Source organism: Ctenopharyngodon idella, chromosome 19 (genome assembly GCF_019924925.1).
Source record: "Ctenopharyngodon idella isolate HZGC_01 chromosome 19, HZGC01, whole genome shotgun sequence".
Taxonomy (NCBI): Eukaryota; Metazoa; Chordata; class Actinopteri; order Cypriniformes; family Xenocyprididae; genus Ctenopharyngodon; species Ctenopharyngodon idella.
Genome location: NC_067238.1, coordinates 23,499,749 through 23,516,901, shown reverse-complemented (window position 1 = coordinate 23,516,901; position 17,153 = coordinate 23,499,749). Strand labels below are relative to the sequence as shown.

Here is a 17,153-nt window from a genome sequence, read left to right as displayed (position 1 = left end):
TATTTTCTTTCTCATTTTTATGTAAAGCACTTAATTACCATTGTGAATGAAATTTGGTATATAAATAAACTTGCCTTGCATTGAAGCTAAAAATATAAACAACTACATCATCATGTTGATATGCTATATTTTTACTATAAAACTCTTACGACAAACATGTCTTCTAATATTTTCAATGTTGCATATACCGAGCTGCAGCAGACACATTTGTAAACGACTTTACTTGGACCCATTGTGTGAGCTGTCTCTTTAATACCGTGTGGTTTATATACATGACACACCCACCAAACAAGAGAAAACGTATCTCAAACCCCGTTGCACACCGTTTCCAGGAAACATGTCATTCAACTCGGAAACCGTAGCAAAACGTTGCGCACCGGTTTGAGCTTAAACGTGTCCCAGATGTCTGAGTGATGTCATATCCTGTCACATGATATTGACCGCATGACTTGATCCAAAATGGTCCCTTTATATTGGTTACTCCGAATTACATCAATGAAATTCATTTTTCCGGACATTCTTTCTCATATCAAAACAATGACTTCTACACGTAATTTTAATACCGTTTTGCACTATGTTGATATATGATGTTATAAAATCATGCCATATAAAAAATATATACATTTTAAGATATTTTAATCACAAATGAAATGGCTGTATTGGCCTTTGGACGGTTAAACCGAATGACCTTTTGACACTTCAGAATCTTTAAAATACCTTTATATGTAGCAAAATATAATTAAAACCTTTTGGATTCAATAAATAGATAGTTGTACTACCTTACATACTTTGGATGTCATATCTTTGTTGTTTATTATTATTAAGGCCTTTGGACAAAAAAATTACCTGTCATGTAATTGACACATAACATACATCTCTCTCTCTCTCTATATATATTTATATACTTTAAGAAAGTACATTTACTAAGAGAAATATTTCACTGATCATTTTTAAGAGGTTAGATAATATACCATTTTATTTATTAATTAATTTGATCATATCATAGTTAAAACACAGGTTCAGTCCAATTAATTCGGTCCAAACCGGCTTAATGTATAGACTCAAACTTTATTTTGCAGATAATGTCAGCATTTGTTTTGGTATGTTGGCATAATTAATTTCCAGTTTTTATAAGAAATTAAAGTTTGAGAATCTCCCGTTGACTTTCATTGATGGAATATTCAGCTTTCAAAAAGCCACAATACGTGATGATTCTCGTGCACAATGATGATTCTCATGACAACAGCAAAGCAGCTCTGATATAGAATTTCATTTGTATAGAATCAAAGTCAAAGCCTTCTTTAAACTTCAATGCTGCCTAGCAATCACTACTTTTCCTTTAGCAAATACAAATCTAGTTTGAAGCACACTGATAGGTTGACAAATCTCAATTCTTCCATTGTTTTTGTTTTGTGTGTGTGTGTGTGTGTGTGTGTGTGTTTTTTTGAAGTCCTCTCATTGTGTTTCAAATAGGCATTCATGCAAATGCACTTAGTTCAAATAGCAAGACAATAAAACTGCTTTAACAAAAACAGGGGTTTTATTTAAAAGATAAAAGTAAAAAGTAATATTTGCCCCTATAATGGCTAGTCAAAAGCCTCCACTCTTAGCATTGCTGATCATTTTGATATTTGACACCCTTCACCTTTAGAACAGATCCTCTTCTTCTTGTAATTCTGTCACACAAGCCCTTAACTATAGTAGTTTGTATATTTCACAATTACAGATGACGATAAGCATCTGGTTCTTTGCCAGATGTAGGTGGTGTCTATTTTGTACTCTGCATACCAGAATGAACCATCATAGTTCAAAGACTAATAGATTTTGTGAGTGGAAGGTTATGGTGGCATTGGACTTTACACTGGTTTTCATGAAATCACAACTATTTTATCAGTATTTATGGGAATATTATCTGGAATATGGGAATGACTTGAGAGTACCGGCTTTGCATCATAGCCATTCATTTAGGTAATACCACATTGAGCAATCATTTTACCTGTTTGTCATGTCATTATGGATCATCTTTGATTTTAGACATTGAAGGCTGAAGGCAACATTTGGCTTTGTCCATAATTAAACACACTGTAAAAATTATTTTCATGATTTGTTATCACAGCATTTTTTCTTTTGTCAAATCAACTTAGATAATTAATGTGGTTCAGATAACATAATATTTTGAGTTTCTGTTGATTAAACCAATTGCTTTCATTGTATTAACTCAAATTTTTTATTTCAATGAACTCAAAATTTTAAGGCAACCAGGTAACTTACTTTTTTTAATTAAACCAACAATTCCTTTTTACAGTGCAGATAAATGTTGTAAAACTGACTTATCCGACCACACTACATACTCTCTGCTCAAGGGTAATGTTTTTGTTCTCTTTACAAAAGATCATGGGTGCCTTGACCTTTGTCAAGGGGTTTCTGAATGGCAGCTTAGTCATAAACCACATAGTATTTTAATGTGGCTGCATGGAGTTGTTTATTTAATTCTGTGTTATTTTTTGTGGGTGTGTTTTTGTGGGATTTAGCAGCTGTCCCATTAGTGAGCTTCAACTAGTAATTGCTAAAATGTAACTTAACATTTAGGCCTTCAATTTAGGCCTACTGTATTTTTTAATGCACTCTTAAAGCTGCAGTCCATAAGTTTTGCCTCTTTGTCGCCATCTCTGTTTCAAACCTGCAATTGCAGTTATTTGTAGAATTATCATCTTTACGTGTGTTTTGCATTCGCACAGCTCCTCAGCGCGGATGAATCTAATGTTTGCTGTCAGTTACTGGATCGAAGTGGATACTGTACTTCGGAATCACAGATTCTATGTCTTGGAAGTATGACCAAAATAAGAATTTTCACCGGAAAATGTCCTCTGAACAAGTAAGTAACATGTCTGCCCCTTTTGTTCTGACCAACTGAGAAAAAAAGCATTACAATAAATCAAACTACCAATGGTGATTAAATCTAATGATCGCTTAGCTCGGATCACGTCAAACTGTGCAAATTATTATTGTTATACTTTGTGCTCAAATTGTTAATGTTAACAACATCAGCATTGCGTGACTATGTGTATTTAGTGTGTATTAGCGTCACCTGTAGATTTAAATTTCTGTAGCCACTCCGCAGTCCGAAGTCTTTTGGCTACAAAAGACTTTGCTTTTGACTACGGGTGAAACCTACCAGTACCAATTTTATTATAAAACATTATTACAAGCTTACCGTTGTGAATAAGGTTGTTGTTTTTTTTTTTTTTTAAATGTTCTTTACACTAAGAAAAAATGGTTCTTCTACAGCAAAGCTTGGGACCTTTTATTTTTAAGAGTGTAATCAGTGATCATCTCTGATTCTTTTGAAAATTAAAATGTTGCTATTTAAAAAAAAAAATCTCTGGCTGAAGCGTGCAACATGTTGAAGTGTCCAGTGTCTCAAGAATCGGTTTATTTTTCTTTAAATACTTAGGTTAAACTTCTTTTAATATGATGTTTTTGATGTTGGCATGTTTTACCACAAGATGTCGCTGCTGTTTCACCTTCAATGCACTAAAAGATGTTTGTGCTTCATGGCAAGGAATTGCCATCTGTCATAGGCTAAAAGTGATTTTTACAGTTACTTTTATAATCTCACAGAAGTCGTTTTTTCGTTTTTACGTGATTAAAAGTAAATAGTAAATGTGTAAATGTAAAAAGTAAATGTGTGTGTGTGTGTGTGTGTGTGTGTATGATCCTTATTATATCATTATGTACTCCTCATGTTGTTCCATACAGTTGAGTAATAAAGTTTCTTACTTTTATTACATTTTTGTGCTGAAATCTTCCTGCACTAGTCATTTTCTTTCCATGGAAAAGAACAACTAGGACATTCTTCTCCATTTGCATTCCAGAGGAAAGAAAAGCTCATACAGATTTGGAATTATGACAAAATTTTCATTGTTGGAGTAAGAACAATGCCTTTAAATTTAATTCTCCCGTAACACTATATGAACTTAATGGCGTATATAGTTTTCCATTATTCTGTCATTTGCATCATAACAAACATTAAGAAACGCATCGTAAAAACTATCTTCATGGTGAGAGAGTAACAAAATATCCCTGCTGAGACAGGTAGGGAGTAATAACTAGCGTGATAGCACATCACAAAGCGAATGTCATTGGTGCGCTGCGCAGCATCAGGAGACCTGTGGCTCATCACTGGAGTACAGCGGGAGATTCCTTTCACGCGCATTACAGCTACATACTGCAGAACGCGCACTCGTTCTCTCTGCACGCGCACTTGTGTGGATGAATTAAGCGTTGTTACAGCTGAAAGGAAAGTTAGATAATTATTTATCACGAGGAATCACTATGGATTGCTCTGAAGAGGTGCATTCACTTTCAGATGAAGCCAGCACTCCTATCGAGTTAAAGAAAGGAATGTCAATATTTTTGGATGTGAGTATTTTAAAAAAATCTTGTCTGATTGTAATACTGAATTAATGTGCTGAACGATAAAAGGGAAAATGGAAACGTAAAGGAACCTGTTGATGGATCCACAGTGCTGTATACGGGTTTGTATTGAGTCCACTTGCAGATTGATTGACCTTTCATTTTAGTAGACTTAATTTAACTCAAGGTTCCCCAAGTTTTGTTAATGTGCTTAATAGTTATTAACATTTAGCGTATTAATTTATTGTTTTTTTCGAGTTACATGGAAGCAGTTACATTTTCTTCCGTGCCTAAATTTTTCCGTTTTGTCTGGTCTATATATCTAATCAGCCAATCACATGTCAGCAACTCGATGCATTTATGCTGCCTTCACGTGCTCCTCGGAATTATAGTAAATATGAGTTTCCTAGGTAAAAATTGCACATGAACGCCTTCAAATTTCGAATTATCAAGTTTCCGATAGCACACGAAGGCAGCATTAGACAAGACGATATGCTGAAGAGAATCGAAATGGGGAAGAAAGGTGATTTAAATGACTTTGAACGTGGCATGGTTGTTGGTGCCAGACGGGCTGGTCTGAGTATTTCAGAAATACAGGGATACAGGGATTTTCATGCACAACCACAGGGTTTAGAGAAAATGGTCCGAAAAAGAGAAAATATCCAGTGAGCGGCAGTTCTATGGGCGAAAATGCCTTGTTTATGCCAGAGGTCAGGAAAGAATGGCCAGACTGGTTCGAGCTGATAGAAAGGAAACAGTAACTCAAATAACCACTCGTTACAACTGAGGTATGCAGAAGAGCATCTCTGAATGCACAACACATTGAACCTTGAAGCAGATGGGCTACAGCACTCCTTTTAGCTAAGAACAGGAAACTGAGGCTACAATTCACATGGGCTCACCAAAATTGGACAACAGAAGATTGGAAAAAATTTGCCTGGTTTGTTGAGTCTTGATTTCTGCTGCAACAATCAGATGGTAGGGTCAGAATTTGGTGTAAACAACATGAAAGCATGGATCCATCCTTCCTTGTATCAATGGTTCAGGCTGGTGGTGGTGGTGTAATGGTGTGGGGGATATTTTCTTGGCACACTTTGGGCACTTTAGTACCAATTGAGTATTCTTTATACGCCACAGCCTACCTGAGTATTGTTGCTGACCATGTGTCCATCCCTTTATGACCACAGTGTACTCATCTTCTGATAGCTACTTCCAGCAGGATGACGCACAATGTCACAAAGCTCAAATCATCTCAAACTGGTTTCTTGAACATGACAATAAGCTCACTATACTCAAATGGCCTCCATCGTCACCAGATCTCAATCCAATAGAGCACCTTTGGGATGTCGGCATTTAGTTAGTATACTGATCTCAGGACTTGATCTTGAAGTGTTCAGGTCATGTGAGACTGGCATCCTTCATTGATATTCATAGGCTTATGTAATGCACTGTGCTCAGAGCATTCATTATTACTCGTTGCATTTTTATATTTGCAGTTATTATGCATACTGTTAATTAGTTTATTCACATGAACATTTAGTTATTAGTCTCTTTTCTTCTCTATAATATATCTTCTTTAACCACAAAGACATGCAGTGCAGTTTGAATTGCTAATTAAATTGTAGTATGCTGTCTAAAGAGCTTCCCCCAGGACGTGAGGTGTGTATTGTTAATTATCACACTGGAATAAGGAAGCACCGGGCCCTGACAGATTGGTGGCATAGTTTTTTCACTCCTCCAAGGAGGAAGCTAAATTCAGCATAGTCTTGGCATGCCTATAGCAGAGGACCATATTTAGAGTGTGAATATTCTTGCTGTGAATTGGGACTTTATTTAACAGACTGCTACAGTGCGCCTGGGTGTTCAAAGTCAACATAGCCATCATCACTTTTTCTTTCATCTCTGCTCTTTTTAGGACTCAATCTAAATAATTTACAGTGCTAGAGTCCCTTTACATGATCAACGCAGCATGATTTCTCCTGGCTATGAACTGATGTTGTCCTGTTTGCTTTCAGATTCTGAGAAGAGCTGACAAAAATGGTAAGGCATTGCCTTTCTGTCTTTTAAAGTGCACTTGTTCACCTGCATAATAAACTGTTTGTTATAGACTAGTACACATTACTCGATGCCTCCATATGTTTGAATGGTTGTCCATTCCCAGCCTATGCTGTTGCTCTGTTGTCATGGAAACACTAGACTGTCCATACGTTTCCTAATGATAGTCAATATTTTATTAGAGTGATACCAAACAAATGTCACTGTGCTCCTCCCCAACATCCCCTCGTATAGTTCAGAATTTTACAAATACCATTGATTTAGAAGTTAATTTTAGGCATCAGAATTCAAACTCAGTTACCTTGCTTTAGCATACACTGTAAAAAAATATTTGCTGGTTTAACTTAAGTAACCTGGTTGGCTTTTCAGTTCATTGAAACACAAAGATAGACACTTTGGTGATCAAACTAATATTTTGTTCATTTAAAGATAATTGCATAAGATTAAAATGATGTTCTTAAAAGAAAACATTATTCATGTACCCGAATGGTGAGAATTGTAAGTTATAATTTAATTATAATTTAAACACAAAATTTAAATTATAAAATTATTATTATTGATTAACATATATACAGTATGTAAACACTAAATTTTGAAGAATGTATGAGTTCGGGCTCTAACAACATATAATTGGATTCAATCATGTCAGTCAATGCAACATTAATGTGCAATATAGGCTTATAATGTCAGTCACAAGGATTTTTGTAGATCTCTTTCCCTCTTCCTCATATTGTGTTCATTTTGAGGTTCCTTTACTGCATTTTATTTCATATTGTATATAGGTGTATAGCACTCTGCATGTGCAGCAGTACATTTATTCTATTTTGAGTATAGCTTGGCGTGACTCACCTGTCACTGTTTGTTTAAAAACCTCTGCGTGTCTGCACCAACTAACACGAGCCCTCAGCTCTGTCGCAAATATTATCTTGTGGTGTCTGTGTGCATGTTTTTCCCAAACACCTGAGATCTGATGATCTGATGTGCATGAGCTGAATTGTCATAGTCTGAAGGATGATGAACTTTACTTTCTTTCTCATTTATAGATTCAACACTGTCTTTATTAAAGTTGAAATACTTTTATGAGTTCAATTTTGTTTTTCAAGGCGCATTTTTAACCACATTTTCCTCTCAAAAGATGATGGGAAGCTGTCCTTTGATGAGTTCAAGGCTTATTTCTCAGATGGTGTTCTGTCAGGAGATGAATTAAAGGAGCTTTTCCATACAATTGACACTCATAACACAGAGTAAGTATTGCTGTTTATCTTTCACATACACATACTATTGACAAGAAATCAAATTGCTGGAACCGTTGTGAGGGTACTGCGACATGTGTCAGACACAATCATATAGCAGGAATCTAATTGTTTTGACTATCAAAATACATATGTGCTAGGACCGGTGATGTAGTTGAGACCAGATCATTTGAGTCTGAGTCCAGGCAAAGACGTGGGGCTGGTTTACCAAGTTAAAACTTATGCACTACTAAATGTTTGTGTTACGCTATTAAACTTAGTTGAAATGTAACTCTACGTGTAAACTAAATGTTTAAAGATGCCTCTGACCAGGAATCATATTTGGAATAAAACAGTAGATTGCGTGAATTGCATCAATAAGCTCTTGTTTTATAAACGTCAATTCTTTAGACGTGTGATGATTTAGTGCCAAGTCGCCTTTGTCTCCGCTGGTTCAGCCCGCTCCCAAATCGCTCCACTGGTTCAGCCCAGTCCCAAGTCGCCTCTGGCTCCTCTGGCTCAGCCCAGTCCCAAGTTGCCTTCGTCTCTGCTGGTTCAGCCCAGTCCCAAGTTGCCTTCGTCTCCGCTAATTCAGCCCACATCCAAATCACTCCACTGGTTTATCCCAGTCCCAAGTTGCCTCCGTCTCCGCTGGTTCAGCCCAGTCCCAAGTCACCTTTGTCTCCGCTGGCTCAGCCCAGTCCCAAGTTGCCTTCGTCTCTGCTGGTTCAGCCCAGACCCAAGTTGCCTTCGTCTCTGCTGGTTCAGCCCAGACCCAAATCGCCTTCGTCTTTGCTGGCTTAGCCCAGTCCCAAGTTGCCTTTGTCTCTGCTGGTTCAGCCCAGTCCCAAGTTGCCTTCGTCTCAGCTGGTTCAGCCCACTTCCAAATCACTCCACTGGTTTAGCGCTGGTTCAGCCCAGTCCCAAGTCGCCTTTGTCTTTGCTGGCTTAGCCCAGTCCCAAGTTGCCTTTGTCTCTGCTGGTTCAGCCCAGACCCAAATCGCCTTTGTCTTTGCTGGCTTAGCCCAGTCCCAAGTTGCCTTTGTCTCCGCTGGTTCAGTCCAGTCCCAAGTTGCCTTCGTCTCAGCTAGTTTAGCCCACTTCCAAATCACTCCACTGGTTTAGCGTGGGTTCAGCCCAGTCCCAAGTCGCCTTTGTCTCCGCTGGTTCAGCCCAGACCCAAATCGCTCCATGGTTTAGCCCAATCTCAAGTCGCCTTCATCTCTGCTGGTTCAGCCCAGGTTCCACCTTGGCTCATCACTCCCTCTGCCTTTGTCAGTCATCGCTCTGCCTCTGCCACGGACGTCTCGTCCCTCCGGTCAGACTTTTCCTGCCCTCTGGCTCCTCCTCAGTTCTCCGGCATCCTGGTTCCACCTTGGCCACTCGCTCCGCCGTGGCCTCCTTGTCCTCCGGTGTTGCCTGGTCTCTCCATCCCTTGGACTTCACCTGGGTCTCCACCACTCCCAGCTTCACTTCTGTCAGGTGGACTCCGGGCATTGCCCTGGCTTCTCTCTCCATTGGTTCCGCCATGGGTCATCCTCCTCCTGGCTCCTATCTGGGTCGCTCTAGGGACTCTTACTGTTATGGTTTTGTTTGTTGTCATAGTTACTCATTGTTTGTAGCACCTGCTACTTGTTTAGATTATCAGTTTCGCTGTATATATTGCCCTCAGTTTATTCTGTTCTTTGTTCACTGTTGCTTGTGATCAACGCACACTGTTACATGTTTTTCAAATTCAATGGATTATCACCTTGTTGTATTTTTGCTTTGATTTATTTATTAAAGTAAAAGGCTGCATATAGATCCACTTTGCCTCACCTCATCTTCTTGCCTGTTCGGACGTTACAAATTCATGCTGTTTCTACATATCTTCTGCTCATGAATTTGAAGGCTGCTTTTGGATTATTGAAGGTAAATGTCATATTATGCAACTACTAGATACACTATGCCTTAAGAACTAATGGTGCAACCAAGCTAGCTTAGTTAGCTAGTAGTTTCTAAGCCTCATGGCTCATCAGTTATTTTATAATCAGAGTAATGGACACAGTCAGGTTGAATGCCCTTCGAATGGGTCAGTTTTACCTGAAAGAAACTGATTCGAAGCATCAGAGTCTATTTGATGCCTTTGAGTCAAAGAATTGATTCTTTTTGGAATCAACTCCCAGCTATGCATATGAATAACCGCAAATACTATAGAGATTAGAGCTCTACATGGTGCTTCAAGTATCGTTTAATTTTTACAATGTTCTTGCCATTTTTCTTGCTGTATGATTTTGTAACAAAAAACAGTTGTGACTATACATTTGCAACCATACAAGAGCCATAGACCTCCAACCATAGTCATGATGACGTCATTACAGCGTCTGTAACATTCACTGAGGGTGAGGGTGCGCTGTCTCTCAAACACGACAGACTCTTGTCAAACTGATGCTTATCATGCTTCTGGCTTGTTAGACACAGCCATGTCAATGGTCCATGTTGATGTGTGTGTTTGTGTGAGAGAGATAAAGCAATTTGGTTTCCTCTTTTTCTTGGATGAAAATAAAAGGGTTTTAAATTGTGCATAAATAATGCATGACTTGTTGAAGGAAAAATTTCAAGGGGAGGTGAAATAAAAAAATCTACATTTAAAGGAATAGTTCACCCCAAAATAAAAATTGTATAGAGATATGTGTATGTAGTGATTAATATAGCACGTCTGTGTAGCATATGTTATAAGGAGCAGATTTTTATCATGCTTTCACCTCCTCACGGAATGATTCCATGTCACTTAAAGTCATCTTGGTTTCCATAGCAGCAGCTCTCCTGGCTGGTACATACTCCCTTTGTAGTAGGTGTTTGATGAGAATGTGCTTCTGATTTTATTTTCCATTCATTTTGTGGCCGGGGCAGATTTGGTTTGATGTAGTATTTCAAAGGAAAAATCACTTTCCTGTGCCAACATAATGGTTAGCTCTTCCCCTTAGCACAATTGTTTTTGGTCAGGCATCAATTATTCATTATAGTATAAACCTGATTTCTCAGGAAAGTGACAAGCAATCTTGTAAGATTAGGGGTCCTGCATTTATACTCTCATGGATATGGATTATTGCAATTCATTGGTCATAGTCAGAGAAACCTAGAAGGAGAATACCTTGAAAACATTTTCTCAGCAGAATTCATTATTATTCAGTATCGAGTATGAGAAGAGCTCAAGGTTTTTATGTCTACACTAAAAATTTCAACCCCATTAAAACTGAATGATAGTGATTTTATTCCCCTTCGCAAAGACCCGCCCCCCCTTAGTTACTGTTGCTTTGTCCGACAAGCCATGGCGCTGTCACGCCACACAGAGTGAAAAATACATCGCGGAGCAAAGAGGACACACGTTGACAGAGCAGGTTACTTATGATATGAAACAAAGTCCCAGCTTTCAAATTGTGTAATTTTTTAAAGAAATTCGAACAATATAAACCGTTTTGTGGCTCTTTAATGTGTCGTGACAGATTGCTGTAGCGCCTCACCTCAAGCGGCCTGTGAACCGATCATCTCTTCCTACTAGTTAATTTATACCATCAAATAAACATGAATGAACATGAGAAAGAATGTTGTTTCAAATGCGGAAAGACGTCAGTACACACCATTTTTCAAGTTCAAGTCCACAGAGGTTAATCTTCTAACTCTTGACTGCTTTGTCGGACAAAATGGCGGATTCTGCATTATGATTGGTTAGATCGCTTGTCAATCAAACTCCCGGCGAAGGGTCAATTTTAATCCCTGTAGCCAATAATGCTTTTTACTGTCTGTCTTTTGGTATAACGTCTCAGGGAGAGAATAGATATGAGATGAGATATGAAAATTATTGACAGTGTACAGCCTGTGGTACTTAAGGCCTTATTGATGTGTTGTCTATGTATGTTTATCGAAGGCTTTACCTCCCGCTATGAGGTCTAGCTCAGTCAGTTAACAGTTCAGCTGTGATGCCAAGCCGTCTGTGTTTTATCCAGCAAGTCTAGAAAAAGTTGTTGTTTGCATCCTCTAGAGCAGTTTTAAGAATTTTGATTGTTAAAATAGGGGTCTGTCCACAGACTGTAAAAAAAAATATGGACGATGCACCTTCACTCCCTTCCATTGTAGTAACTGAAGCGAGTCTGCGCGGTAGTGAGCGCGAAATGGAGCCGTGATATCAAGGTCCCGCCCACACTCCCGCAAAATCGGAGAACAACACATTATGTCGATGTGAAAGAAAACAGTTCTGGAAATGTACAAATTAAAGTTAAAGCTCCAATTTCCTCCCGAAGATCCAGAGAAAAGTCCGTTGGTGCTTCAGTGACGACTTCGCTCAGAGAAGCTGTAATCTAAGCTGTCAATCATGACGTCAAAACCCGCGTTTTTATAGCATCAAATAAGTAACTTAAAACAAACTTATTTAAAGAACGAACACTTTAACTAACATCAGCGTGATAAAAACTGCCTAAATGACAGAAACCATCTTTTGAAGAAAAAATATTTGACGTGTAATTTGACTGTTTAGTTTGTCTCACGTCCATTGCATTACATTGAGAGGGCGGGGGTTATGACCTATACTGCATCCAGCCACCTGGGGGCGATCGAGACGCTTTGGCTTCACTTTTCAGGACTCGTGTGGCACGCTTGGTAGAAACCATAGTAGAAACTCAAAAAATCTAGTCATTGCTTCTACAACTGCCAAATGCTGAAAATCTTCCACCCTCTGTGCTGGAAAAAGGATTAAAAACTCTAATCACTGTCACTCTGTGAAGCTAATGGAAATTGCTGTTAAATTTGGCATATTTCTCTTGATAAATATGCTTTTTGAGGTTTAGTGCGAAAGTAAAATAAAACAGGAATTTTAGCTTTCAGCCAATTTGCATGTTCCCATTCATCACTACATTTTGGCTACCCATATTTAAGATTCTTAAAAAAACATAGTGATTTTTTTTTTTTTTTTTTTTTTTTTTACAAAAATAAAAATACTGATATAAAAATATATAAAAATGTTATTTATATATACATGCACTGTTTAGTGTGAGTGACCCTTACTGGCTTCAGAGACTGAAAAATCACTGTTGGAAAGTTCATTCTATGCATTGGGACACATTACATTCTGACTTTTTATATTCTCAGCAGCCTGTAAGATGATGACTTTACCTCATGGCATTGAGCCTCTAATCAGAGCAGGGTTGAGACATGGAGTTGTCAGGGGACTCATTGTTTGCCTGGTGGGTGTTATGCAGGGTTAGAGTCTAGTTGTCTTAAGATGACCCGCTCTCATTAGGCAAACATCGCGCTCCCAAAGGACCTTCTTTTGAGAAAGATGCTGTCTGCATAGATTGAAATCAGCACAGAATATTAGATCACATTTAGATGCAACTCACATGTCTTTTAACAGGAAATGCAATTAACATGTCTGTTTATGGTCTGCTTACAGGAATGTGGAGACGGATGAGCTGTGTGGTAAGAGTTAACACTTTTTATTGACAATATTACTCTGAGGTATTATGCTCACTGTGATGAAAAGATACTTGAGGCACCATTTAGGGTTCCTAAGACACATGTTCAAAAACTGCAGTTCACTGAGGAACCCACAAGATCCTGCAAGAACTCTAAAGACTGTAAACAGTTCTTTCAGTAACCCTGTTAGACAATAGGATATTTGAGGCACATTTATGGACTGCCTATCCGGAGGGTTCTGCCTCAAGTATCTTTTCTTTTTCTATTAAAATTATGTTTGGCTTGTAAAGTAATACACTGTTTTATATAAATATGTCTAATATCAATTGTATATAATCACTTTATTTTACAGTCCTGTTCCCCATGTACATGCTATGTACTTATTATAGTAATTACAAATAACTGGGTAATAACTGGGTACTAACCCTGAACCTACCCTAAACCTAACCTTAATCCATGTAGTTACCTTAAAACCCAGTACTTTCTTAGGTAAGTACACTGTAAGTACACATAAGTGCACATACTATAAAAAAAAGTTCAACCATATATAAAAAGTTTGGGGTCAGTAAGTTTTTTTTTTTTTTTTTTTTTCTTGAAATTAGTACTTTTATTCTGCAAGGTATTAAATTGATCAAAAGTGACAGTAATGACATTTGTAATGTTACAAAAGATTTTAATTTCAAGTGAATGCTGTTCTTTTAACATTTCTATTTATCAAAGAATCCTGAAAAAAATCATGGTTACCACAAAATATTAAGCAGCACAATTGTTTTTCAACATTGATAATACTAAGAAATGTTGAGACACACATTTAACTAAGAAACCAAGGAAACTAAGAAGGGATTTAACAAGAGTAAACTGGCAGGAAACACAAGGAACACAGACATGTGGACTTAAAGTCAATGAAACTCAACATGACTCTGATATTTAGACTTCTTTCAATCATCTATCCCCAAACTTTTGAATGGTAGTGTATAATAAATTTGTAAAATTAAGCGTAGGGAAGAAAGTAACTAATAAAGTAAAGTATTACCATGTGTAAACATTAGCTTTATATGTACATTTTGCATTAGGTATATGCAATGCATACACAAATATTAGTAGGTCTCAAATGCTAATTTGCTTTGAACAGTGAGAATATTTTCTAGAGAAATTCAAATTCCCTGCTAATGCATAAATGTAATTACACACAATAGCAAAATATGACATTATATCAAATGGTTTTCTGAAATTTGTGGATGTTTTTGCGGATGCTTTTATAAAACCGTTGTCATATGTATTTTAATATTTTAAATTGTTTACTTTTCTCTTAGAATACTTCTCTCAGCATCTTGGGGAATATGAAAATGTCCTTGCTGCCTTGGAAGACCTGAACGTATCCATACTGAAAGCCATGGACAAAACCAAGAAGGTGGGTTGCCTTACCTCCTTTGTATATATTCAACAAATGGACATGATCTCAGTTACATAGTTGACTGAAACTACTTCTATTACCTTCCTCTGATTGAAAATGATGTTAGTTAAGTGTACTTGAACATAGCCTTTGTGTATTTATGTGGGTGCTGTCACTTGATTTATCCCTCAGTGTTTGTGAGAAGTACAGCAGATAGACGCGATACCTGTAAGCACTAAGATTAGTATTCTGAATCCTGGAGGCTTTCAGTGTCTTATCTTAATAACTCACAGCATGTTCCCTGGCCCCTAATGCGACCGTTAGATGTGTAATTTTCTCTGAGTCGTAATAAAGCTCTGGGAACTCTTAGAGTGGATGAAGATGGATCCGCACTAGCTCAGACTCACATCTGTCTGACACAAACAACCTGATGCAGGAGAGATAGTGTTTGATCTCAATAAGATAAAGTGCTTTATTAATTTTTCGTTATTAATTTCCGGTTTTAAATACAGTAGATATACCAACTAAATTGAGTCTTATTTGTCAAGATAATATTTAATAAATCTTATCAAAAATCTGACTAAAATCTCAAAATCAAACAATTATGTGTCTGTTCTTATAAAATAGTACCCATGGTGAAGGTCTTTGTTCTCAGGGGTACAAAGAAGTTTGAAATAGCTGAGCAACGGTATGCTGTTTGCAAACATTTGAACATCTTTACATTTATTTGGAACAAAAACAACAAAGACTTTAATTAGGATTATTGCAACTAAAACTAAAATAATAAAAAACAACCAAAAATTAAAATAATCATTAACAGCTATTAACTATTTATGAAAAAATAATGTTATGCTGCTTGATGTTGCAAACTGGTATTTGTTACCATATTTTAATTTATTATCATTATCATAAACACACTGGTTTGTAGTGCAATAGTTTACTGCACTTTGTTATTCTTCTAGTTATTTACCTATAGCGGCTATTGAATCGGAAGTCTTGTACATTCATAGGAAATAGCTTGCTTCCACATCTAAAACTACGGTGGATACAAAGTGAATTTTTTTTTATCACACTACATTGCTGTGAAATACTGAAAAATGTAGTTAAGTTAGTAATGTCAATAGTTTAGGGTTGTAACTTTCCAACACTGGCCTCAATTTCTATCAAATGTTCATAAACAAAGATTTATTAAAGTTCTTGTATATTTAAGAGAATATTTTTGGTGCGCCAAAAAAAACAAAATAACAACTTATTTAGTGATGGCCGATTTCAAAACACTGCTTCAGGAAGCATCGGAGCACAATGAATCAGCGTGTCGAATCATGATTCGGATCGCGTGTCAAACCGTCAAACTGCTGAAATCACGTGACTTTGGCGCTCCGAACTGCGGATTTGACACGCTGATTCATTATGCTCCGAAGCTTCCTGAAGCAGTGTTTTGAAATAGGCCATCGCTAAATAATTCGTTATTTTGTTTTTTTTTGGCGCACCAAAAATATTCTCGTCGCTTTATAATATTAATATTGAACCACTGTACTCACATGAACTGATTTAAATATGTTTTTAGTACCTTTATGGATCTTGAGAGAGGAAATGTCATTGCTCCCTATGTAGGCCTCACGGAGCCATCGGATTTAAACAAAAATATCTCAATTTGCGTTCCGAAGATTAACGACGGTCTTACGGGTCTGGAACGGCATGAGCGTGAGTAATAAATGACAGAATTTTCATTTTTGGGTGAACTAACCCTTTAATCTTGCGTCATAAAAGCATTCTGAGCCGAGGTGCAAGTACATTTAACCACCTACATGACACACGATCGCTGTCCAGCACTCTTCTTCATGAGCATTTGAGTGTGCGGTTAAAAAATAGCATAGAGTGTTAAAACTAAGCTCAGAATCGATTCGATTCGAGGGAGAAAATATCAGAATTATCATTGTATCGCAAATCGAGAATCGATGTATTGTCCCAGCCCTAATAATGAGCTTGGTTATTGCACCACAGTAATTACTACCTTCAAAACAGTTTGTACATTATACTTAGCTGAACTCTGCATCTCTCATGTGACATGCATGATGGTCCGCTCACAGATGATTTGATTGAGTTATTGGCTGCTGTCTTGCTCATATAGATGTTTAGTATTGTCGGTGGTTATCTGGTCTGAACAGCAGTGTTTATCTTCCTTAGCGTCTGATGTTAGTAATCAGCACAGTCCACACTGACCGTTAGAGGAATGCGCAGGTATGAGCTTTGTGCTTCAGTTGCCGCTGAGCCATTTAACAGAGACTGTCTGCTGCCTTGGCTTCTACAGATAATGAATTAGCCAAGCACTGACTCCAGGCCCAGCAGACATGCCACTTAATGCATGTGAGCGTCTCAGAAATTGAGTCGTCGGCATGAAGGGCAGTGCTGTGTCATTTCATTATGCCCCCTTGATTAGTGAGGCAGACAGAAGAAGTGAAACACGATTAATGAGTTCAATAGGACTTTTTTGTGAAAGACTACTGGCATTTGCTTCAATGTTTTGTTGTACATCTTTAAACCATCATTTGTCTGAGCAAAAGAGCAGTAAAAACAAATTCTCACAATGAGAAGTGGCTGTCTGC

The 17,153-nt window shown here is 37.5% G+C and overlaps 1 protein-coding gene across 4 annotated transcripts in view; it reads left to right on the top strand.

The window, feature by feature from the left end:
• necab1 (N-terminal EF-hand calcium binding protein 1) overlaps positions 1–17,153 on the top strand; it is a 38,136-nt gene that overhangs the window by 1,053 nt on the left and 19,930 nt on the right. Inside the window, exons 1-6 of one of the 4 annotated variants that reach the window (XM_051871573.1) lie at positions 1,819–1,968; positions 2,739–2,875; positions 6,432–6,456; positions 7,607–7,715; positions 13,132–13,157; positions 14,468–14,565. In XM_051871573.1, coding sequence (XP_051727533.1) covers positions 2,819–2,875; positions 6,432–6,456; positions 7,607–7,715; positions 13,132–13,157; positions 14,468–14,565 — 315 coding nt within the window. In that variant the 5' untranslated portion in view covers positions 1,819–1,968; positions 2,739–2,818. Of the gene's footprint in view, positions 1–1,818; positions 1,969–2,738; positions 2,876–4,134; positions 4,423–6,431; positions 6,457–7,606; positions 7,716–13,131; positions 13,158–14,467; positions 14,566–17,153 lie in introns of those variants that run through there. The other 3 variants (XM_051871574.1, XM_051871570.1, XM_051871572.1) reach the window with 3 other exon arrangements.